The sequence below is a fragment of the Heliangelus exortis genome, chromosome 19 (assembly GCF_036169615.1).
Source record: "Heliangelus exortis chromosome 19, bHelExo1.hap1, whole genome shotgun sequence".
Taxonomy (NCBI): Eukaryota; Metazoa; Chordata; class Aves; order Apodiformes; family Trochilidae; genus Heliangelus; species Heliangelus exortis.
Genome location: NC_092440.1, coordinates 11,072,837 through 11,095,979, shown reverse-complemented (window position 1 = coordinate 11,095,979; position 23,143 = coordinate 11,072,837). Strand labels below are relative to the sequence as shown.

Below are 23,143 nucleotides of genomic sequence, written 5' to 3'. Positions count from 1 at the left end.
TCCCATCCCTCCAGGCCCTTGTCCAAAGTCTCTCCCCGCCCTTCCTGTAGCCCCTTCAGGTCACTGGAAGGTGCTCTAAGGTCTCCTTGGCGCCTTCTCCAGGCTGAAGAACCCCAACTCTCCGCCTGGCTCCACAGCCGAGCTGCTCCAGCCCCTCGGGTCACTTCCTCTGGACTCGCTCCAGCAGTTCCGTGCCCTTTCGGTACCGGGGACCCCAGCACCGCAGGGGGGGTCTCAGGGGAGCAGAGCAGAGGGGACAATCCCCTCCCCCGACCTGCCGGTCCCGCCGCTCCAGGTGCCGCCAGGGGCGCCCTCGGTCCCGGCGCAGTGCGCGGGCGGGGCGGCGGCGGCGCCGGGCGCTGCCTGCCCGGTGCGCGGTGCGCGGTTCCCGGTGCGCGGTGCGCGGATCCCGGTGCGCGGCCCGCCATGAACAGCATCAAGAGCGTCCCGGCGCGGGTGCTGAACCGCCGCGGCGGGCACAGCCTGGAGGCGGAGCGGGAGCAGTTCGACAAGAACCAGGCAAGGGCGGCGGAAGGGGGGAGGCGGCGCTCCGGTACCGGCTGCGGTCTCGGCTCGGGGTCGGAGGTGCTGCGGGACCGGCCCGCTCCGATCCTCGGGGCGCGCTGAACGCGGGGGTTTCCCAGGGGAGGTAGGGGGCTCCGGGGATCCTCCGGTGGGTCCGTCCGTCTGTCCGCCCGCCCGCCCCTTCGTCGTCCGTCTGTCCCCGCTGCCGGCGAGGCGCAGGCTCCCCGCCCGCCTCACCGCTTCCTCCCTCCACCGCCCCGGGACCGTCCCGTGTGGGCACCGGCCCCGTCCCGCCGGCCCGCACCGGGGCCGGGTCCCCGCCGTGCGCCCGGGGGGCAGCGGAACCCCGGGCAGGCGAAGTGTGCGGTGTGTGTGTGCGTGTCCGCTCCCGTCCCCGCACCCCCCGGGCCTTATCGGGCAGGTAAACACGGCCGGGAGCAAACAGGGAAAGTTTGATGGCCCCGGCCGTGCCGGCGGGAGCAGCCGAGCCCCGGGGTGGCCGCTGGCAGGAGCCCGGGGCTGCCCTCCGGTGCCCCCCGCCCCGGGAAGTCACTTCTCTGCATCCCTGCCCTCGCCCCCCGGCTGCACGAAACCAGGGGCTGGTTTGAAGCCAGGATTGGGTCCCCCCCACAGCTCTGGGTCACACGAGGGGTCCCCTCGCGGGGGTCAGGGTGCCCCAAGGTGTCACAGGGAACAGAAAGCCCAAAGGTGTTTGTGCCCCGCAGTGTCCAGCTTGGATGGGGGAGTCTGTAGCCCGTCCTGTGGACCCCCGGGGTGGGCAGTGCTCAGGTGTGAAAGTCATGATACCCCCAGCATGGGCAGGGCTGGGGGGGGACGGGCTCACTGTTTGACCCAGGAAAAATAATTGTGACCCCTCTGACTTCTCAGACTGCAAATTCATCAGATACTCAGAGAGGGGAGATTTTCATGACTGTGAGGGTGGTGAGACCCTGACCCAGGTTTCCCAGAGAAGCTTTGGCTGTCCCATCCCTGGCAGTGTCTCAGCCCAGGTTGGATGGGGCTTGGAGCAACCTGGGCTGGTGGGAGGTGGCAACCTGGGGGCTTGGGACTGGATGGTCTTTATGGTCCTTTCCAACTCAAACCATTCCGTGGCTCTGTTTTTCCTGGTTGCTCCTTTGCTTTGTCAGCCCTTCCCTGGCTCCCGGGCTGGTTTGGCCCCAGAGTGTGTCAGCAAAGGCAGGTGGTGATTTCGGGCCTCGCGGGGTCATGGTGCCGAGTAGGAAACTGAGGTTGTTGGGTTTGGGGAGCAACACGAGAAAACCTGCAATTCCGGTTCCTTCTGGACCTGTCTCCTTCAGTTATCCCACCGGGCACCACGGATAAATAATCGTGGTGGGAGCACTGCCCTGTGTGCCAGCGGGCAGCCTGTACCAGGCAGGAGCGTGTCCCTCCTGCCCTGCTGTATTTTTTGTGCTTTTCTGTGGGATTCGTGCCCTGCACGGGTGTGACTTTGCTCACAGCCATGGAGGTGCCTTGGTCAGAGCTGAGCGGGGTGGTCACTCTCTGTTAGAGCTAAGCCCTGGGCTCACCCTGATTTTCACCACCCAGAACTGACCTTTTTTTCCAGCAACTGCTGATAAACTGTCCTAAAGAAGCTTTATCCGAGTGTGGTTTCCTGTAGCAGTGCTTCGGGTGAGAACAGAACAGTTCCAGTGTCAGTGTGTGGGTATTGATCTGCCTTTTACAGCTAATTATAGCAGCTGGAGAGATGGCCACCAGTCACCATCATCTCACCAGGAAGAGATGGGTTGGTGGCACATCTCCTCCACGTGTCTTCACTACCCCAGGGTTTTACACCACCCCAGAGCACGATGCTGCCCAAACCTCCCGAGAAGGCCGGGGTGATGCCTGTGGGTGCAGACCTGTGGGTGCTGGCCCTGCTGTGATCCTGGGTGCTCCTGGGTGACATGAAGGTCTCCTGCTCTACCTGACAACGTTTTTTGAGGTCTCGTGTTGGGGTGATGCTGATGTCCCCCTTGGAATGTCTGAGCATGGGAGGTGGGAAGCTGCTGTCCCACAGTGAGCACTCACTCTGCAGCTTGGCAGGAGCAAAACGTGCCTGTTTTCTGCACTTTTCTTAAACAAGAAGTTTAAAAATCAAACGAGCTCTGGAGCCACCAGGAGTACAGGAGATGTGAGTGCCAAGTGGTGCTTTTTGGGTGTACTTTGGGAAGGAGAAGCGTTAGGAAGGGAACTCTGGAGCAGCTGTTTCCAGTTCAGCTGATCCAGCAGCCCTCATGCCACTCAGCCAGGGAGGTTTTCATCTTGACATCCTGCTGCCAAAAAATCCCCAAAAATCCTGCCCCCCCCCCCCCCCTCCCAGCATCCACCTGCCAGGTGGGGATTGTGGCCCCACAGGATGCTGGGGAGCTGTGGGTGTGGGGGAGGATCACCCCATCATTAAAAGCAGCCTGGAAAGAAAGGGTGGATGTAAACCCTGCTCCTTCATTTGGGTGCTTTGATCCCAGCTTTAGTCACCAGCTTGGTACGTGAGGGCTGTGAGTAAGGCGTTCAGGCTGTGCCCCTGTGGTCTCCCACAGCCCACAGCCCGCAGCCAGGCAGGTTTTGGGGTTCAGACCACCCTGCCAGCAGGGCTGGGGCTGCACTGCTCCTGGCACCTCTGGGGAACCCTTCACAGGTGGTGTGAAGGTTTCAGCCAGGTTGAAAACAGTGATTACAAGGACCTGCCCATCTCCAGATGTGCCCAAGATGTCCCAAGAGGTTTGCTCAAGGGTGAATCTCCTGTCCTTCAGCAGCAGGGCCACCCTGGCCAACACATCTCACCCCCTGCTCATCTCTGGTCCCACCAACCCCTTTTGGAGACCTTCTGGCCAGTCTGGGGTTTGGACCCAATGAAAACACCCCAGGGCCACCAGCCCTGAGGGATTGGTGTTGGTTCTGTGCCCCCGTGGTTTATTTGGCCATGCTGGATGCAGGGGCTCAGTCCCAGTGGTGCTGTGGGGGGCTGGGGACTGCCCCTTCACGGGTCTGCTCTGCTGTGCTGGATGTGAAATGGGTGATGTGAAACCTCTCTGCTGAATCACCAAGGGTGAAACCATCCTCCCCAGCAGCTCCCGGGCTGAGTTTTGGCTGGTTGGGCTGGAAATGAGGTTATGGGCAATAATACCACCAGCACCAATGGGAATTACAGGCTGGTTTTGGGATGGGCCAGCTGGGTCCCAGCCCGATCCCCATCCTGCCAGGCAATGCTGGGTGGCCAAGCTCCTGTCCCCAGGTATGTGGGACAACACTTCCTCTCCCAGGGGTCTGTCCTTGTCTCACACAAGGTTCACCACCTCCCAGCCCTGCCAGGACCAGCATGGGGGTTGGGATGAGCACGTCCTGCTGCACCAAACATGTGGTTGGTGACAAAAGTCCAGGTTCTTCCCCATGCACAGCACCTCAGTGAGGTGCCATAACCCCTGTATCAGCTCTTCTCTGCAAAGATGCATTTCCAAGCCCTGCCTTGTGAAACCACCACTTTGGTGCTCTCCATCCTGTGCTTCACTGTGCTTTCTGTCAGGAAATCAGAGCTTTGGTGTTGGGCCAGGAGGTGCCAGCAGCCCTGAGGAGCTGTGGCACATTCCTCACCAGCTGGGCTGTGGTTGAGGGTGCAGCTTCTGCACCAGGTCCAAGTTTTTGGGTGTCTGCTGAGGTGCTGAATGCTTTGGGAGAGGCAGCTGGGCTTTGGGTGCCTGTTCCTGGCACTCCAGGCTCGTTAACCTTCGGGGATAAGAGGATTACAGAAAGTCAGTGGCTTAGCTCTGCTGCTGCTCTACGGCCCCACATGGTGAGGTAACACCGGGGCTTCCCCAGGAGAGGCAAAAACAGCCCCCTGTCCCATCAGCTGGGCTCAGCATTTTGGGGCTGCCTCATTTACTGGGATGCACTCAAAGTGTTTTTCTTGCTGTTGTCTCCAGCTCATGGGTGCAGCTGTTTTGGGCTCAGTCAGGGTGGATTTGGTGCATCAACACCTTTGACATCACCCCTTTGGCCGGGCATCAGGTTCCTCCTGTATAAGTCAGGAGCACTCAATAACCCAGTATCAGGTTCCTCCTCTTGCAAGAAAGCACCTCGATTCTGAGGCATCCCCTGGCCCAGCAGCTGTGGTGAAGCAGGTGCTTTCCCCAGAAAGGGAAATAAGATTTTTGTAAGGTTTTAGGGGTTGAGCTGCAGGGAGGGACCGGGTTTCTTTTCCGGCAGGAGCGGCGGGGCTGCTTCCTGCCTTCCCAGCTGGGACCTTCTTCCTCCACCACTGACTGAGGGTTTGAGGACACAGGCACAGCCCCAGTGCTTGTGAGAGGGTGAAGCAGCACATTTGAGTCTACAGGGAGCTGAGGTGGAGGAGAAAGATCCTCATCCATCACAGCAACTTGGTTTTACAGCCTGTCATCACTTGGGACACGCAACCACCCCCTGTCTGGGGTTGTCTTTTGGAATAAAATTGTAACTTAAAGCATGCTGGGATAAAACATATTAGAACAAAGATAAACCTCCTCTGGTAATCACATTGCTCTGGATTTTTGCTTCTCTGTAATGGGCATTGTGGCTGCTGCTCCCTCCTTGCTTGGGGGCTGCCTTTTCCCCACGGGCTGTTTGTGTGCAGCAGCATTGCCAAAAAAAATCCAAACAAACCCCACCACCCCCTGGTTCAAAGGCTCCTTGTGATTAGACAAACAACCTTGGAATCTGGCATCTCCCTGTTGTGCTGTAACACTGCCTGGGCACAGCATTGCTGAGTTCAGGCTGCAAAAATGCAAAAATTTGTTTCCTGGGATGGGGAGAGCAGGTGGGGAACATCCACAGTGCGGTCAGTAGTGACCTGGGGATGGGGTTTTTAACAGGATGCTTTGCTTGTGGGGAAAAAAAACCAACCCACAACTATTCTGATGTGTCACAAATATCTTTGAGGTGACAAATGTGTTATAAAATTCAGGGCATTCCCCAAAGTGCCAGTGTTTTGCTTCAGAAGGGACACAGCACGTGTCCAGCAGCACGATCCTCAGCTGGAAGTTCTGCCATGTCCTGCACAAGATCCTCCGTGGTGGCCACCCCAGCTCTGTGTCTGACAGCCACTCTCTCCCCCACTTGCAGGCCATCAGCATCAGCAAAGCCATAAATACCCAAGAAGCTCCAGTGAAGGAGAAACATGCCCGTCGTATCCTTTCCCTCCACTGGCCTGGCCCAGGAGGCACACCCAGTGCTGAGGCAGCAGGGGCTGCACCCCATGGGGTTGGGGCCATGGGAGGTTTGGGAGGTGGGAAACCCACCCAGAGCTTGGTTGGGGGATGGAGGTTTGTCCAGCAGTGAAAATGCAAATGAGCAGTGCAGGGAAACTGTGTTGCTTTGGCAATAAAATGCAAAGGGCCCCATTGTGCCCTGCAGCAGGAAAAAATAAATAGGGGTTTAATGATTTAGCTATGATTTAGCTGGATAAATATCTATGATTTATCTATATAAATATGATTTATCTATATAAATACCTATGATTTATCAGTATAAATATCTATGATTTATCTGTATAAATCTTTATGCTCTATCTGTGGGTGCAGCATTGCACCAGTGATCTCTGTGTCTGTGGAACACTCACCCTGTGTCCACTTTTTAATGAAAGTTGAACAGAAACAGACCCCAGCCCCACCTGTCCCCTGCTCCCCTCTGTGTCTGGTTGGCCTTGACTGCAGGGAAGGGATCATCCTGGGGACTCACCACGAGAAAGGAGCCTTCACCTTCTGGTCCTATGCCATCGGGTTGCCCCTGCCCAGCAGTGCAATCCTCAGCTGGAAGTTCTGCCATGTCCTGCACAAGGTCCTACGTGATGGCCACCCCAACGTGAGTGTCCCCTCCAAAATGTCCCTTTGTGAAATTTGTGGCTCTTGCTGATGTCCCTCTGTGTGGAGGGTGGGTTTCCTTCCTCGCCCTGGCCACCTTTCTCAGGCTGGGGGGCTGTGAAGCTCTCTGTTACCTTATATCTGTGAAACCTCCTCATGCAAAGCCCCAACCTCTGGGTGCCATTGAACGACTTCTCCAAAAATTGGAGCAACATCAGGGTCTGGATCTGTTCCCTTTCCAGCTTCAGGCTGGGCAGGTGGGGGAGCTCACCCAGCTCTCTCCCAGCCCCACCATGCCACATCCCTCCCATTTTACATCTCCAGGTCCTCCAGGACTGCCAGAGGTACCGCAGCAACATCCGAGAGATGGGGGACCTGTGGGTGAGTGGGGAGAAGTGGAGGTTTTCACCTTCCTGGGTGATTTGCCTTCCTGGGGGTTTTGGGGTGGGTGGTGAAAAGCAGCATGGGCACAGGGAGGGCAAAGCCCCACCTGAAACAACCCATTGCTCTGGGTGATGGTGAAGAAAGTCAAGAGCCACAGGGCTGGTGGAAGTTCAGTGACACACGTGGGCTCTGCTGGGTCTGGATTGCTCCAGATATTCCATGATTTCCCTCGTGTCTCTGGCAGGGCCATTTGCATGACAGGTATGGGCAGCTGGTGAACATCTACACACGGCTCCTCCTCACCAAGATCTCCTTCCACATCAAGGTGAGAGACTCTGCCACCTTCACACCTCACCGTGCTGGGGGACAGGGCTTCACCAGGGCTTGTGTCCTATCAGCAGCAACTGCTTGGTTTAGTTTGGGATTTATTTTTTTTTTCCTTTTACCCAGCATCCTGAGTTCCCCGCGGGCCTTGAGGTGTCGGATGAGGTGCTGGAAAAGACAGCAGGGACAGATGTGAACAACATGTGAGTGGCCTGGCAGGAGCCAAGCACCCAGCTCCCTGTGAAATGAAACAATTCCTGCTCAGGGCAGCCACCGGGGGCTTAGAAATTGGTCGGATGGTGCCTGATCCCTCCAGCACCCACAGAGTGGTGAGGAGTGTAAAATGCAGGGAGCAAACCCACCAAATTCTTGTCAGTCTGAGCACCTGCAGCCAACGGGAGGAGCCAGGGTGTATCTGCCACCGGGTGATGGGGTTTTTGGTTTTTTTTGGCAGCTTCCAGCTGACGGTTGAGCTGTTTGACTACCTGGACTGCGAGCTGAAGCTGTCAGAGTCAGGTGAGGAGGCAGCAGGTCCCTCCCACTCGCCCCGGGGCTCTTGAGCAATAGTTTCACTCTTTGGTCAGGAATGGAGTTGCAGCTGGGGAGGCTGAGGTCGGAGGCTCAGGTCCTCATCGTCCTGTGATGAGGTTTCTGAGGTTGTTTCTCAGTTGGATTCTCCTGCTGATGCTCTGTGGAAGCTGTTGTAGGAAAATATTTAAGGCTCGTGGCTGCTTGAGCAATGCTGGGTGGTGTTTTCAGAGCAGTGCTGCTCAGAAAAATGGTTTTATTTCTTTTTGATAGATCCCTGTTAATCATATGTGTTACCCAAATCCTTCCTGACTCCCTGAAGCAGAGGATGGGGCTGTACCTCTTTCCAAATACCTCCAGGGAGGGCTGGAGACCCCTGTCCTGTTTGGTTTTCTCACCTTCTTCTCCAGGAATTTTTAGGTGGCTTAAAAATGTGGCCAGTCAGGGCTGCCCTGGAAAAGAGGGCACAGCAGGAGAGACCAAGCTCCCGTCAGCCTCCCCACTTCTCCTCCTGACCCAGTTATACAGAGAATTTATATTCATAAATACTTAAAAGCTGAGCTGGGGAAGAAGCCAGAGTGGAAACGCTGGCTGGCTGGCTGCCAAGGGAAGGGATCCGTTTCCCAGCCGGGGCAGACGAGGTTGTGGTGCTGGCGGGTCCCTCCCCTGCCCTGGGATCCTCTCCCAGCTGTGTCCATTATGAACCAGAGCAGAACCTCACCCTCCCCAGCTTCATCCCGCAGGAGCGGCTCCGGAGGGCAACCCTACTGCTTTTGCATCATCTTGGGGTTAAATCCCTCCTTTTTGGGGCCAGGATAGCAGGGGCAGAGCCGAACACCCCTTCCTTCTGCCTCCGCGCTCCCTTTGGGTGTTTTTTCCTAGCACGGAGCGGGGTTGTTCCCAGCTCGGCGGGACGGGGCGGGCAGCAATCGCCGTCCCGTGTCCTGGCAAAGTCCCATTCCCGGTGGTTAATGATCAAACCGAGTGGCCCGGAGCAGGGTGGGTCTGTAAACACAGCTCTGGCGCCTCACCGTGCCCAACCCCGCAGTTTTCAGGCAGCTCAACACCTCCATGGCCGTCTCGCAGATGTCGGCCGTGCAGTGCCGCCTGGCCCCCCTCATCCAGGTCATCCAGGACTGCAGCCACCTCTACCACTACTCTGTCAAGTTGATGTTCAAGCTCCACTCCTGTGAGTCCCTGGGCTTTTCCCAGCTCAGGCTTCTGTCTGGATTTAGGGATCGGGGTTGTGTGGAGGGAGGCATCTGTCACCACGTCCCTGTGTCCCTAAGGATGCTCTCTGTCCCACGTGGACATCCCAGATAAAGGATTTGTCCATGAGGAATTCAAACCAATGTGCTTTGGCACAGCAGTGTGGGATTGCTGGGCAGCATCACCCTGGGGGCCTTGTGGGGATATTTTGGGGTTTCCACATCCACCTCTCCCTGTGCTGTGTCCCTAATCCCTATGCCAGGGATAGGGACACCCTACTCCCATCCTGACTGCTCATATCCCACTACCACCTGAGGGTCTTTACCCTCTGGCTTTTGCCACCAGAGGGATGTGGGCAGATGTGGATAAATTTCCAGCTCTGGATCAGTCAGAGCCATTCCCCCCATTGCCACAGGTCTGCCAGCTGACACGCTGCAGGGACACCGAGACCGTTTCCACGAGCAGTTCCGCAGGTAACCCAGGGCTTGTGGAAGTCCACCCAGGTAAGGTGGGCCAGCAGGGACCTGCCAGGTCCTCCCCCCACCTCCCTTGTGAATGTTTTTTTCTTTACTTTCCTCTCCAGCCTCAAAAACTTCTTTAAAAAAGCATCTGACATGCTGTATTTCAAGCGGCTCATCCAGATCCCCCGGCTGCCAGAGGTAGGGTGGGATTTCAGTCCTGTGTGGGATCACAATTTAGGGACACTGCAGAGGGACCCTCTGGTCCATCTCAGCAGCATGGGGGTGGCTGCCTGTGGCAGTCTCTGAAACACCAGGCAGTGCCACCACCGATTTCTTTTTCCCTTTTAGAGCCCCCCGAATTTCTTGCGGGCGTCTGCGCTGGCCGAGCACGTGAAGCCTGTGGTGGTCATCCCTGAGGAAGCCCCTGAGGATGAGGAGCCAGAGAACCTCATTGAGATCAGCACAGCTTCCACCATGGAGCCACAGGTGAGGACACAGGGATGGGAACCTTGGTGGGAAAGGGACAGGCACAGGGATGGGAACCTTGGTGGGAAGGGGACAGGCACAGGGATTGGAATCTTGGTGGGAAAGGGACAGGCACAGGGATGGGAATCTTGGTGGGAAGGGGACAGGCACAGGGATGGGAACCGTGGTGGGAAGGGGACAGGCACAGGGATGGAAACCTTGGTGGGAAGGGGACAGGCACAGGGATGGGAATCTTGGTGGGAAGGGGACAGGCACAGGGATGGGAACCTTGGTGGGAAAGGGACAGGCACCTGCAGCCTGGCTCAGCTCAGCACCCTCCATCTTCCCCAGATCACCTCGGATATATTTGACCAAACCTTTGGGCCACCCAATGGCATTCGGGATGACAGGTAGGGAGGGTCTGTGGTGGCAGAGGGAGGGAAACTGCTGCTGTCTGTGTCCAACCTTTGGGTTTGCAGGGATGCACAGATCGAGAGCCTGAAGAGGGAGGTGGACATACTCCGGGCAGAGATGGAGAAGATCAAACTGGAGGTAAACTGGGGAGCAGCTGGTGTGGGAGAGCGGGGTGGTTTTTAGTGGTGTGGCGTGGAAACCTCCATGGGATGCAGCAGAAGAGGGGTTCTGACACCCAACTCAGTATTTTGGGACCTCTCTCCATTACAAGACTCCTGATGGAGATGGGGTAGAGGCACATGAGACCTGTCCCAACCAGCTGTTAGCAGATGGGACAGAATGTCCTGTGGGATGAGGGCAGAGCTTTCCTGGGCATCTCCTGCCTGCTTTGCCCAAATCCCAGCTGGGTGGGGATGCTGGGGCCTGGGTGGGTCCTGATGATGTCCTGCAGGCCCAGCGCTACATCACCCAGCTGAAGGCACAGGTGAACAGCCTGGAGGGGGAAGTGGAGGAGCAGAGGAAGCAGAAGCAGAAGGCACTGGTGGACAACGAGCAGCTACGAGATGAGCTGGAGAGGCTGCAGAGGGTGAAGCAGGACAGTGACAGGTCCCAGAGGCTCTGTGCTGAAGCAGAAAGTAGGTGCCCCACAGGGCCTGTCATCTCCATCCTTCATCTTCCTATGAGGAGAGGCTGAGGGAGCTGGGGGTGTTGAGGCTGGAGAAGAGGAGGCTCAGGGGAGACCTCATCACTCTCTACAACTCCCTGAAAGGAGGAGCCAGGGGGCGGTTGGGCTCTTCTCCCAAGTAAGAAAGAGGCCATGGGCTTAAGCTCTGCCAGGGGAGGTTTAGGTTGGATATTAAGAATAAATTCTTTACAGAGAGGGTGATCAGGCATTGGAATGGGCTGCCCAGGGAGGGGGTGGATTCTCCATCCCTGGAGGTTTTTAAGAAGAGACTGGATGTGGCACTCTGTGCCATGGGCTGGGAACCATGGGGGGAGTGGATCAAGGGTTGGATTGGATGATCTCAGAGGTCCTTTCCAACCTGGCTGATTCTGTGGTCTGGGGGACACCTGCTGATGGTTTCTTACCCTGTCCAGAGAAAGCCAACGCCACCGAGATCCGCTACACGAAGCTGAAGGAGAAGCACAGTGAGCTGATCAACACACACGCTGAGCTCCTGAGGAAGGTAACACTGCTGCCTGTGCCAGGCAGGGGGCAGCTGCTGCCATTGTCCCTCTGTCACCACCCTGTGCCCAATGTCACCTCGTATTGATCCTGACAGCCTTGACCTGTGAATCTCTGAGCAGTGGGTGGGGGGCAGCCCTTGAATTCTCACCCAAGGATGGTCAGTGTTTGGGAGGCTGGGAAAGAAGGCATCTCTGAGCTACCCCCCAAGATGGAATTTGGGCAGAATGAGCGTGGTGGTGGCCAGGGTCCCTCCTCCTAACACTTGGTGAGCTCTGTGTCTCCGTGCAGAATGCTGACACTGCCAAGCAGCTGACGGTCACACAGCAGAGCCAGGAGGAGGTGGCACGAGTCAAGGAGCAGTTGGCCTTCCAGGTGGAGCAGGTCAAGCGGGAGGCTGAGATGAAGGTGAGGTTCCACAATCCCACAATTCCAATTGATGGCGTTGGGTGTGCTTTCATTTTCTGGAACCCAAAAAATTCCTGCCCTGGAGAAAGGACCCCTTTTAGACCTCCACCTCCTAAGACCCTGAAAAACCCCTCTTGCAAAACATGGTTGGACTCATTCCTGCCATCCTGGCCGTGCACTGGTGCTGAGTGTGGCTGAGCCCCTGGTGTGATTGCAGCTGGAGGACCAGAGTGTGCAGCTGGAGCAGATGAGGCAGGAGCTGGACACCCGTCGGGAGGAGCTGGACCAGGCGCAGCGCTCGCTCAGCCACGCCAAGCAGGTAGGAGGCTTGTGCCCAAAATTTGTGCCCAAATGCCCATCACAAATCCCTGTCCTTGTCACTCCTGCCATTGCTGCCAAGCCAGCAGTGCGAGCAGCATCCCAGGGAGCTGAATGTGAAGCTACCTCACGGGTGTAATGAGCTGGGCACATCCTCAGCATCCTGCTGCATAAGCACTGGGCTCACAGCACTGGCTGTCACGGTGATGGGTGAGTAACAAGGGTCTCCTGGCCCTGGTGACAGGCAGGTGTGGAGCTCAGTGCCCAGGTGGAGGCCCTGCACGCTGAGAAGGAGGTGCTGAGGCGGTCAGTGAGTGAGAAGGAGTGTGAGCTGCTCTCTGCCCGGGGCCTCGTCGAGGAGAAGGAGCTGCAACTGAGCCAGGAGGCTGACAAAGCCATGAGGGAGATCCGGGAGCTGCAGGGCAGGCTCCTGGAGAAGGTATGGTGCTCCATGGAGAGCCTGGTGCCCCTCTGCTCGCTGGGGCAAGGTGTTTTTTGAAGATATTGAGTACCTGAGGGGGTCAGGAGAGCCATTGCTGATGTAGCTGGTGGGATGTGACCTGCACTGGCAATACCGGGATGCTTGGGTGCAATCTGTACATGAGCTCCTCTAGGGATGTGCTGGTGACAGGGCCATGGTGACAGGGGTCCTGTTCCCTGGCTGTGCCATCTGAATGTCTCTCCTTTACTTCAGAGCAACCAGGAGCAGAACCTCCAGCAGAAGCTGTTGGATGAGCAGTTCAGCATCCTGCAGGAGGCAGTGCGGGAAGCTGAGGACATCCTCCGGGATGCTGTGGCCAAGCTGGATGATCCACTGCACGTCCGCTGCACCAGCTCCCCAGGTACACCCTGCTACACCCCACAGCCTCTTCTCCCTCCAAGGTGGAGAATGTTGCACCTCAGATTTCTCCAGGTGTTTTTTTTTCCTGCCAAACATCACACCAAAGGAGGCCAGGGTCAGCCTTCCCAGGAGGGAATTTTTAGTTCTCATCTCAGCACTGATCTGTGCCAGTTTTAGTGTTGTTCCCCAGGCAGGGCTGTGAGGACCTGAGCTGGCTTGGCTCTGCTCAGTGGTTCCTCATGGAATCTGCACTCATGCTCAGGCAAACACTTGGCAGCCTGGCTGCTCTAATGAGGATGAATTAATTGCAGATTACCTGCTCAGCCGGGCTCAGGCAGCTCTGGAGTCCACGGACACCCTGGAGAACGGGCACGCGCAGTACGTGGCCTCCATGGCAGGTACCTGGGGCTGGGGGCCAGCAAGCAGCCTTGCTTGCATCTTGCTTTTACTTTTAATCCTCCAGCAGCATCCAGCTGGCTGGGGGCCATCATCAAGTGTGCAATGTCCTGGTGACAGAGGGACACAGCATGGGGAGTTGGTGGGGTTCCTTTGTGCTCATTCAAGGAGCAGTCAGCAAGCTGGAGGGGTCAATACCCACCTCTCTGAGCTCTTGTGCTGCTCCTTGGGTGCCTTCGAGGGTGGCTCACACCCTGCAGCACGTGGCAAGTGGTAGCCTGGGCTGGCAGGACCTGACCACCTCCTCTTGCTGGCAGATGCTGCGGGGCTGGTGGGGGCTCTGGCTCTCTTCTCACACCTGACAGCTGACACCATCCTCAACGGCGGCGCCACGTCCCACCTGGCTCCCACCGACCCCGCTGACCGTGAGTTCAGGGGATGGTTTGCTCGTGTGGGGCTTGGGGGTGGTCATGCAAAGCCACCAGCATGGTTTCTCCAGGTCTCTGTGCTCCAGTTCCCAACATTCCCTCCCCTTTAATGTCTCTTCTTGGTATGGAAATGTCCCTTTGCTCCTGGAAGCCAATTTTGGCTCTTTTGAAAGAAATTTGCAGGATGCCACCAATGCTCATCATCATCTCTGTGGCCAAAGAGGAGGGTGGCAGGGCTGGGATGGAGGGACTCTTGCTCAGTGACCCATCCTCTCCTCAGGGCTGATGGAAACGTGCCGGGACTGTGGGCAGCAGAGCTTGGACTACCTGGGGAAGCTGAAGGACAAGCAGAGCGTGGGACACGCGGAGCTGGGGGACGTGAGGCGGGCACTGCAGGGGGTCCTGCAGCTGGCCCAGGTAGGAGATGACACCCAGCACACCCACGTTCCCTTTGATCGAGTTTTGCCACCTTAATTTGGGGCATTTCTTCCTGCTGTGCCGTGTTTGGAGCACATATTGTTCTGCCCTTGTCATCTGCAGAACACAGCTCCTGCAGCTTTATGTATTTTGGTGGAACAAAAGAGAGTAAGATAACCTTGGTTTGGTGTTATTCCTCACAAATATTCCCTTCTCTCCCTCTGCCTAAAACCTTCTGGTGGCTGCTGCCTCCTCTGGCAGGAACTGAGGCCCAAAAGCCTCGATATCAAGCAGGAAGAGCTTGGGGACATGGTTGAGAAGGAGATGGCCTCCACCTCCGAGGCAATTGAGGATGCTGTCAGGAGGATAGAGGTGAGACCAAGCTGCAGGATGGGCCATTTTGGGGCAGCAAAATCTCCATTCCTCCTCCTTCCTGCTCACTCCCACAGCAGCATGGTGTCCAACCCTTCCTTTTGTGCTTCCCAACAGGAGATGATGAGCCAGGCCAGGAGTGAGAGCTCTGGTGTTAAGCTTGAAGTTAACGAGCGGTGAGTTTGGGGAGGTGGCAAGTGACTGCACGTGGTCTCAGACAATTGTTTGCAGCTGCTTAGAAGTAGCCTGCAGGCTGCTTGGTCTCCAGAAAAGACCCATTTTCTAACTGAGACCAAAGCTCTTTCCCTGGACACGGCATTGGAGGGTGCTGATCACTTTTTTCTTGTTTCCCTGTAGGATTCTGAACTCCTGCACGGATCTAATGAAGGTCAGTCCTGCAGAAACCAAGCTGGGGGGTCAGAACTCTGTAATAACTTCCCACTATCAGCAGTGTCAGGCCTGCTCTATAAAATCCCCAACACCCAAACTTGTTTTAATTCATTCCAGGCTATTAGACTTCTTGTAACAACATCTACAAACCTACAGAAGGAGATAGTAGAAAGTGGCCGGGTAAGTCCTTCCCTACACTTGTCTCTGGCACAAAATATGGGAGAATTTCCTTTTTTTTTTTTTGCAGAAACATGCTGAATTTCACACTTTCTTGTATTAGTGGCGCTTGGGCAGTCCTGCCAAGCTCTTCATGTTTGACTTTATATATAAACTTGTGTATAGTTATATTTTATATGAGTGTTTTATATGGATTTATATATTGTATATTAAGACACAACTTAACACAGGCTATAATGTTCTCATAACAACAGGGGGCAGCAACAACTCAGGAGTTTTATGCCAAGAACTCACGCTGGACTGAAGGGCTGATCTCTGCCTCCAAGGCCGTGGGCTGGGGAGCCACGCAGCTGGTGTAGGTACCCCCAAAACCTCTCCCATGGCACCTTTGTGTGGCTTTTCTCTCTGGGCAAAGCTCCATGTTCTGTATCTGGATTTGGCCCATGCTTCTCCAACACTCAATAACCCAAACTGTCCCCCTGCATGGAGCTTTAGTGCTAATTTCTTATTGCAGCCTGGGGAAGAGCACACTGTCACCAAAATAGGGACTGGCAGGTCCTCCCTGTTGGGAAAGTGTGAAAGTTGCCACAAATACTCCAGGTCTTTGTTCCTGCCCAGCTGGTCATGGTGGGGATCGGGGCAGGTTTTCCCCATGCCAGAGCAGGACCTGTGGAGGCAAAGCTTTAAAAAAATCTCATCCACTTCATGAGGGAAACACAGTCCCAACTGCTTGGGTATTTTATACCCCTCCAAAACTTTTGGATCTGGGCTCTGAGTACTTGCTTTGTAAATGAGCTTTAAATAATTAACAGGCAAAGCTGCTGGTTCAGAGTTTGATGCTGATTTCTGTGGGTATGGCAGGAGGTAAATAACCTGCACTTGTGCCCAGGGACTCTCTCTAATATCATCTCCCTTCTGATCCATAATGCAGGGAGTCAGCAGACAGAGTTGTCCTGCACATGGGCAAATATGAGGAACTGATTGTCTGCTCCCATGAAATTGCTGCCAGCACAGCCCAGCTGGTGGCTGCCTCCAAGGTGAGTGTCCCAGTATGGGTCATCAGTGTTGAAGTAATTTTATTCCTGGTGTTGTCCCACAGATGTTTTGGGGCAGTGGCCTCTGGCTGTTCTGTCCAGCTCTCCTGCAGCATCTTCCCAGAGCAGGGAGGAAGGGAAGCTCTTAACTATTTCCAAATCAGTCTGTGATTAAAGCTCCTGCTTGCCTTAGAAATATAGATGTGTAAAACATCCCTTCTTCCTCCTGCCAAGCTGATTATGTAAAGAAAATGTTGATACTTAATGAGAAACCCAGAGCAGGCAACTGCAGGAGGCAGCATTGAGTCTGATGGACTATCTGTCCTTGCCACCTTTCCTGTTGGTGTGGGCAAAAAGGATGCACAAACAGGGATGCAGGTTGGGGGTAGGAGGATCCAAACTGCTTTTTTTTACAGCAGATGGCTTTAAATCGAAGAGCGTGGTTGAAGAAAAAAATAGCTCTGTCTTCACTCATGTTGCTTACCCTTGTGTGCTTGGCTCACAGGTGGTTTGGTGTCCTGGGGCTGAAAAGGCCCTTCAGGCATCACCTTGAATATCTGTGAGGGAATAAGCATCAGAAATAATTCCTGATGGAATATCAGGGATGAGCAAGTGTCCTTCTGTCCATATCTCCTTCTCATCCTTGATTTTTCACACCCGAGGGCTGTTCTGACACGGTGTGGTGATTTTCTTCACTCCAACCCAGAAGATGGCTGCCTGGGGGCTCCCTGGAGGGGGTGTGGAGGTGCCATGGTGGAGACCCTCAGCCTTCCCTCTGCTTTTTGCAGGTGAAAGCTGAGAAGAGCAGCAGGAACCTGAGCCGGCTCCAGGAGTGCTCACGGAATGTCAACGAGATGGCAGCCAACGTGGTGGCTTCCACCAAGTCTGGGCAAGAGCAGATTGAGGAGAAAGGTGAGGGTTTTGGGCAAGGAAAGAGGAGAAAATCCCTCTCCCCAAATCCCTTTCTGCCCTGGGCTCTCCTTTTGGCTCATGAGGGTCCCCTGCAAGGCTCAGGGAGGACCCTCTGCTTTTCCCCACAGACACCATGGACTTTTCGGGCATGTCCCTCATCAAGCTGAAGAAAGAGGAGATGGAAACACAGGTGCGGCCATCAGGGGGGGTTCAGCCAGACCTTCCTCAGGAGGGTGCCCTTGGTGATGACAAAAGGGGGGTGGTGGGGGACAGATTGCACGCTGGCGCTGCACGTAGACCGAGATTTTTTTTTTTTTTTTTTGGGTGCAGGTGAAGGTGCTGGAGCTGGAGAAGCGTCTGGAGGGCGAGCGGGTGCGTCTGGGGGAGCTGAGGAAGCAGCACTACGGCCTGGCCGGGGCCTGCGACATGGCGGAGGACGGGGAGGCCAAGCCGGCGGCGGCCCCCAGGAGAAGCATCCTCAAGAAGCCCCCCCTGGCCCAGAAGCCCGGCCAAGGGGAGGTAGGGTCCCCAAGAGGGGTACTTGGGGGGTGCGTTCACTGCACGGGTGACTGATATTTGGGTTGATTTCTCCTCTTTTTTTTTTTTTTTCAGCTTGATCGAGGCACCGGCCCACACCTGCCTCCTGGGGCCATCTTGTAGAGGTGGCGTTGCCTTTGCGCTGCCGTGCCTTCCCGCACAGGGGTCTCCTCACTGCAAAAACTGGACGTTTGTTGTGGGTTTTTAATATACTTTTTTTTTTCCTTTTTTTTTTTTTTTTTTTTTTCTTCACTTGATTCCTATCCACAGGGCTGGGGGGGCTCCTGCTGGCTCCCCTCCTCCTCCTGCCCTGCCAGCCACCTCTCCCCGGTTTAATTTAATTTGAGGGGTTCATTTGGGTTAATTTTTTTTTTTTTTTTTTAATTCAACTTTATCAGCACTAGAAGTTTCCAGTAAATGTAGCTCTCTACTGTACTGCTCAGACCCTTTCGAAGAACTGTGAAGCATTTTTTTAAAGTAGGAAAACGTTGGGCTTTCCTTGCAACCGTTTTTTAAATTCCCCTTTTTCAGCCTGAGGAATAATTTGATTTTTTTTTTTTTCCAACAAGGGACAAGCCCTCAGCAGCAAGGGACACGTTAGCCTTAGCCAGCACAAGGAGCAGAACTTTTGTAAGGGAAAAAGCAGTTACCAGCACACACTGGCAATAAGGATACAAACAGCTGGGTTTGTTTTGGGTTTTTTTGTTTGTTCGTTTTTTGATTTTTCCTTTTCTATTTTTTATTACTACAGCAATGCCAAGGGATCCGTTGCATTCTGTTTTATATTTAAGATGATTAGCAGAATTAAATCTAACCGTGGCCTAGGGGAGCCGGGGCATAGGGAATTCTGCAGCAATAAGGAATTACTGATGTGGAAAGACATGGGGGGAGAAGAAAGGAAAAAAAAAAAAAAAATCCTGTCAGCTGTTTCTTCCCTTGGAGCTGCTACCATGATGTAGATGATTAAAGAAGCAATATTTAAAATACACGGTGTGGTGTCTGGTCAGCTTGGTGGTGGGGAGGGGACCAATGCAAGGGGTCAGCCTGTTGAATTTTGGAATTTTGGGGCAGTGACATGGCCAGAAAGTGTTTTGAAGGAATTAGTTAAAGCACAGGAGTGGGCTGGGGGGGTTTGTAAGGGACACAGATGTGTTTTGGCCCTGTGCCCTCTGAGGGGTTGTGTGGGGTTATATATGTGTGATACACACACAAATATATATATATATATATATATATATATATATATATATATATATATCTGTATGAGAAAGTATGAATAGATACATTTGTATGTACATACCTCTGTGTATATAATCTACACACAAATCTATATCTTGCCCTATAGCTACCTATGTATATAGATACTGATGACTATCAAACTATGTATGTATCATGTTGGGGTTTTTTTCTGTGTACATATATATGTATAGTTGTATAGTCACACTTCCTAGCTCTATACTTATATATCTGTAGCTGCAGTGGTAAATATGTGCATAGACACATCTATACTGCTCTCTCTGTAGATAGATACAGAGCATCCTATCTATCTGTGCCTAAAAAAATCTCTATAAATATTATGGAGAGCATATATATGTGTGTGTGTATGGTGCTGTGTGTGCTCCTTTATAATATATCCTTTATAATATATTCTTTCTTTTTATATATAATATATTCTTTTTATCTCTATTTATATATATTTATATATTTTTTTATATATACATATATAATTTATTGATATTTGTATACACACACACACATACATATGATAGCATATATTGTTAATATTTGTCTGCAGATAGAGCTGTATTTGTGCAGCTGTCTCTGTCACCAAGGTTTCCCTTCACCTTCCAGGCAGGGCAGCACATTAATTTCTGTTGCCCATCACCACCCCATGGCTCTCAGGGGCAGCCAGGGTGAGCAGCAGCTTTACCCAAGGTAAGGAGCTTAAATAAATAAAAACCAATCCAGCCCCAGCAGCATGGGGGCAGGATCAGTGCTGCCTTCCAGCCAGGGCAGCTGCTACCTGTGCTTCTCAGGCCCATGGGAACACACCTGCAAGAAATGTGGGGGTTTTTTTTGGGGGTTTGTTGTTTGTTTGTTTGTTTTTGTGGTTTTTTGGTTTTTGGGTTTGGTTTTTTTTTTTCATTCTGTCATTACTGGGAGGACCTGTGGGGGCTGAGGGTCACCACACCTCTTGGAGCAACCTGGATGCACCAATGAAACTGAGCTGAAGGATTTGGAGCGTGGCCAAAGGGGTCAAGACAGAGCCTTTGTGTTTAAGAGGAGATTTGTGAGGGTCCTTTTGAAAAAAGACTAAAATTAACATTTTCATCTAATTCCTTCTGCCCTCTCCAGCCCGCAGAACCCATTACAAACCGATTTCATACAAGCCACAATAAACCCCCCAACTCTTAGTGTCAGTGATTAACAATTGGCTGTCATGCAGGCTGCTAGATTTACAAGTTGCTGTAGCTGAGGAAAACACACTTAGAAGGTATTTTATTTTTTATTTTAGCTCTGCAGCAGCCTCATGACTGCTTAAGATTGCTGCAGTTGCACGTCACAGAACAACCTCTCCAGTTTTCTGAGCAACCACTCCAGGCAGCACAGCAAGAAGCCACAGTTCTCATTTCCCAGCCAGCCACGTGCCCCGCTAAAAGGCTTTGGTGGTAATACTGGTGTTACTGGGCAAGGCAAGCAGCTGGGTTAATCCTGCAAGTTACAGCCAGAGCTTCTCCATCCCAAGGATTTCCATCCTGCTCTGCCTTTCCATGAAGCTTCCAAGAGGCTCTGATTCACAGCAGGAAGGGGAGAGCTGGGAGAGGCTCACCCAGCCCTGTCCCTCAGGTGGCTGCTGCCACATCAAGTGACAATATCTGGCATGACACAGCAGCTCTGCCCTCTGAGTTTTGTGTCTTTCAGAAGCCTTTTGGCTCAAGGAAGTGCTTGCTGCACTTGCTCACAGTTTATTTATAGAGCATGATAAGGATGGGAGCCTGACATCACCCTACCCACTCACACCATTACATTTCCTAATGGAAAAACACTCATTGCCCCAGAGCTCACTGCCCTAAATCTGGCCACAGCTTTAGTGACAGTTTAAAGAATTTTAAAAAATTAAAATGTGGCTTTAAGAAGGATGCTGTGGGTAACTGACACTTGTTCAGTGATCACCATGAGTTACTGAGAGGGTTTCTTAATGAGGCTGCAGATACAAGAACTCAGACCAGCAAAGGCTCAAAGAATAGCAGCAAAAAATAAAAACAAGCCCCAAAAGCCACCTGAAGTATAAGCTCTGTGCTAAAGTAACTTTTTATACCAACCTGAAGCTTATTGCCTGGGTAAGGTTTTATTAACTCCTGTACGTGTTGGAAAGCACTTTGAAAGATGAAAAATAAAATAAAGAACTCACAACTGCAAACTCTGTAGACAAAGGTTTATTATGAGGCTCTGTCAAGACATCCTGCTGTACAGGATCCAGTTGGCTCATGGCTTTAAATACCATTATTGTATCCCTGGTGACAGGAAGATGTTTAACTTGATGTGCAACTGAGAACAAACTTTACTCAGTGCCTCTAAGCAAAGCTCTGGAAAATAACCGTGCAAAATTTGTGAAATATGGCATTCTGCTCCCTTCCACCAAAGTTAGGATGGTGCAATTTATTTTTTCCTGAAGCAGCTTTCAGACAGGCTGTTATCAAAGCCCTCCTTTCCCCACCCTTTGGTTCAAGCAGCAGCAAAATCTCCACTAACCACAAATTAGTTTGAACACAAACACACAAAGCAGCTGAAGTTCAGGAACTGGATTCCTGTAGAGAGCAGAGTTTACAAAACAGAAGTGTCTCAGATCAGGGGGTGAAAAAAAAAAAAAAACCAACCCCAAACACTGAAATCAAGCACACAAATAGAAAACAGTTCTATGCCCTAGGAAGTCAGGTTAAAAAAAAAAAAAAAAAAAAGCTGCTGTAAAAGTATGGTTCTGAGAGCCCTGAATTAAAGCCATGAGCAGCAGCCACCCATTTACAAGTTATTTTATTGCTCTTCTGTGCCAAACCTGCCAGAAGTGGGGACTAAGGCACCAGTTGCCTCTATTCTCAAATACTTCCTGAACAGCCCAATCAGGAAAATTACTTGAAAATACAAAAGTATTACAATAATTAAATGCTTCCTAAGGATGCCAGTTTAAACCAAAACAGAAAAAAATCAGAGTATTATGCAGCCCCCTTACTAACCATCTACCCATGCTGGTAGTGTGAGACAAGTAACACACACCCCAGCCCAAAGGATATTATTACATTTCCACATTCATCCCAAATTCAGCATTTTCTCCTCAACCAGCTGTTCCTTCAGTGCAGCCACTTTGCCACCTCCCATCCTCCCCAGGATGCAAGGCAGCTCCTCATGGAGCTCTCAGAAATCAGCCCCATTCTGAGCAAGGGTTACAGGACAACGTGCAACTCTGCTGGCACCTTGGAAGGTGTGGTGAGAGGAAATGTTTTTAGCTTTGAAGAAAAAAAAAAAGAATTCCTGCTCCTCACCTACACGAGTGCAGAACAAGCACCCTTGAAGAGGTTGGAGGTAATAAGGAGCAGCAGAAAATAGCCTTTAGCCTCCAGCAGGAGCCAGGGTTTAATGTGTGTGCTAAGGAGTCTCCCAGCCTCAGCAATCTGTGATTTGTCCTGCAGGTAGGAAATAAAATGAAGATTTGGCCTCACCTGAGACCAAGAGCCCCCCAGTCTGCCCAGGGCCAGGCTGCTTCAGGGAGAAGGCACCAGGCTCAGGAAAACTTCCCTAAAACCTCAGCTGAGCCAAAAATCCCACAGAAGAATTCAAAAGTAATTACACGTGTCCTTTTCTGGGTGACAAAGTCTCAGAGAGGTCAACAGACATCCCCACAGCAGACGTGTCTCAGGGTTGATTATTAATACACAGCCAGGAGAGGACTCAAATTACAGGAACAAGAGCTACAGAGGGATCTGTGTGGGCTTGCAGAACCTTCAAAGTCAGGTTCCAGAGAGAAAGGACAAGTCAACACCATGGGAAATGCTGCCAGTGGATTGCTGACATTTTTTTTTGGTGTTGTTTTTTATCCATTATACAACTGACATTTGACTGCCCCACCTGGCAAGGTGAGCATCCTGGATTACTCCCCCTTCACACAGAAAAATCCCCTCCAGAACCATCTCCTGGTGCCCACGAGTCCTGGGCCTCAGAACTGCCACCACCTGGTGTTTTCTGCACATCTTCAAGCTGGAAATTCTTCAAGCCCAGCCTCAGAACTGCAGTTTTTACAGAATGCCATCTCCTCCCCTGCCCACCAGCACTGAGTCAGCACTGCCAGCTTTCCTGTTCCCTAGTTCTGCATCAGCAGAAGGGTAGGGAACATCCCTCAGCCACCACAAACAGAACCCATCAAGAAACCATTTAAAAAGGGCTTTTCTTCCACGTCTTATCAGTTGCTTTGCAACAGGGTTTCTATTTCTCATTGCTATTCAAGCGACAGATTATCAGGGAAAATTACATCAGGTCTTTTCTGCCCTCTGACTCATGTTCCTAAATAACTTT

General features: G+C 52.8%; 2 protein-coding genes across 4 annotated transcripts in view; one reads left to right on the top strand and one right to left on the bottom strand.

The window, feature by feature from the left end:
• The window catches only part of GPN3 (GPN-loop GTPase 3), a 66,869-nt gene that overhangs the window by 29,328 nt on the left and 14,398 nt on the right, over positions 1 to 23,143 (bottom strand). The gene's annotated exons all lie outside the window — the stretch shown is intronic.
• On the top strand, positions 321 to 18,564 carry HIP1R (huntingtin interacting protein 1 related). Of its 3 annotated transcripts, XR_011729787.1 has the most exons (33): positions 325 to 519; positions 5,641 to 5,704; positions 6,236 to 6,378; positions 6,702 to 6,758; positions 7,006 to 7,086; positions 7,212 to 7,288; positions 7,540 to 7,601; positions 8,662 to 8,802; positions 9,238 to 9,295; positions 9,406 to 9,481; positions 9,632 to 9,769; positions 10,100 to 10,158; positions 10,228 to 10,300; positions 10,614 to 10,797; positions 11,261 to 11,349; positions 11,640 to 11,756; positions 11,974 to 12,075; positions 12,319 to 12,513; positions 12,769 to 12,916; positions 13,227 to 13,313; positions 13,629 to 13,736; positions 14,020 to 14,156; positions 14,418 to 14,528; positions 14,646 to 14,704; positions 14,886 to 14,916; positions 15,036 to 15,098; positions 15,350 to 15,450; positions 16,027 to 16,132; positions 16,918 to 17,041; positions 17,170 to 17,231; positions 17,372 to 17,560; positions 17,654 to 17,767; positions 18,148 to 18,564. XR_011729787.1 is itself a non-coding variant. In XM_071763725.1 (32 exons), the coding sequence occupies exons 1-32, from the start codon at positions 427 to 429 to the stop codon at positions 17,699 to 17,701; spliced, it is 3,183 nt and encodes a 1,060-aa protein (XP_071619826.1). In that variant the 5' UTR covers positions 321 to 426; the 3' UTR covers positions 17,702 to 18,564. The 3 variants fall into 3 exon arrangements, 2 of the variants coding, with proteins under 2 accessions (XP_071619826.1, XP_071619827.1); XM_071763725.1 differs by having other exon boundaries at positions 321 to 519; positions 17,654 to 18,564; XM_071763726.1 differs by having other exon boundaries at positions 327 to 519; positions 7,212 to 7,414; positions 17,654 to 18,564.

Excerpts from the sequence above, each read along its gene's own strand:
- HIP1R (XM_071763725.1), top strand. The coding sequence starts at position 427 with ATGAACAGCATCAAGAGCGTCCCGGCGCGGGTGCTGAACCGCCGCGGC. Across the intron at positions 13,314-13,628 it reads GTACGTGGCCTCCATGGCAG|ATGCTGCGGGGCTGGTGGGG; the intron begins GTACCTGGGGCT and ends TCTTGCTGGCAG. Across the intron at positions 17,042-17,169 it reads AGAGCAGATTGAGGAGAAAG|ACACCATGGACTTTTCGGGC; the intron begins GTGAGGGTTTTG and ends TTTTCCCCACAG.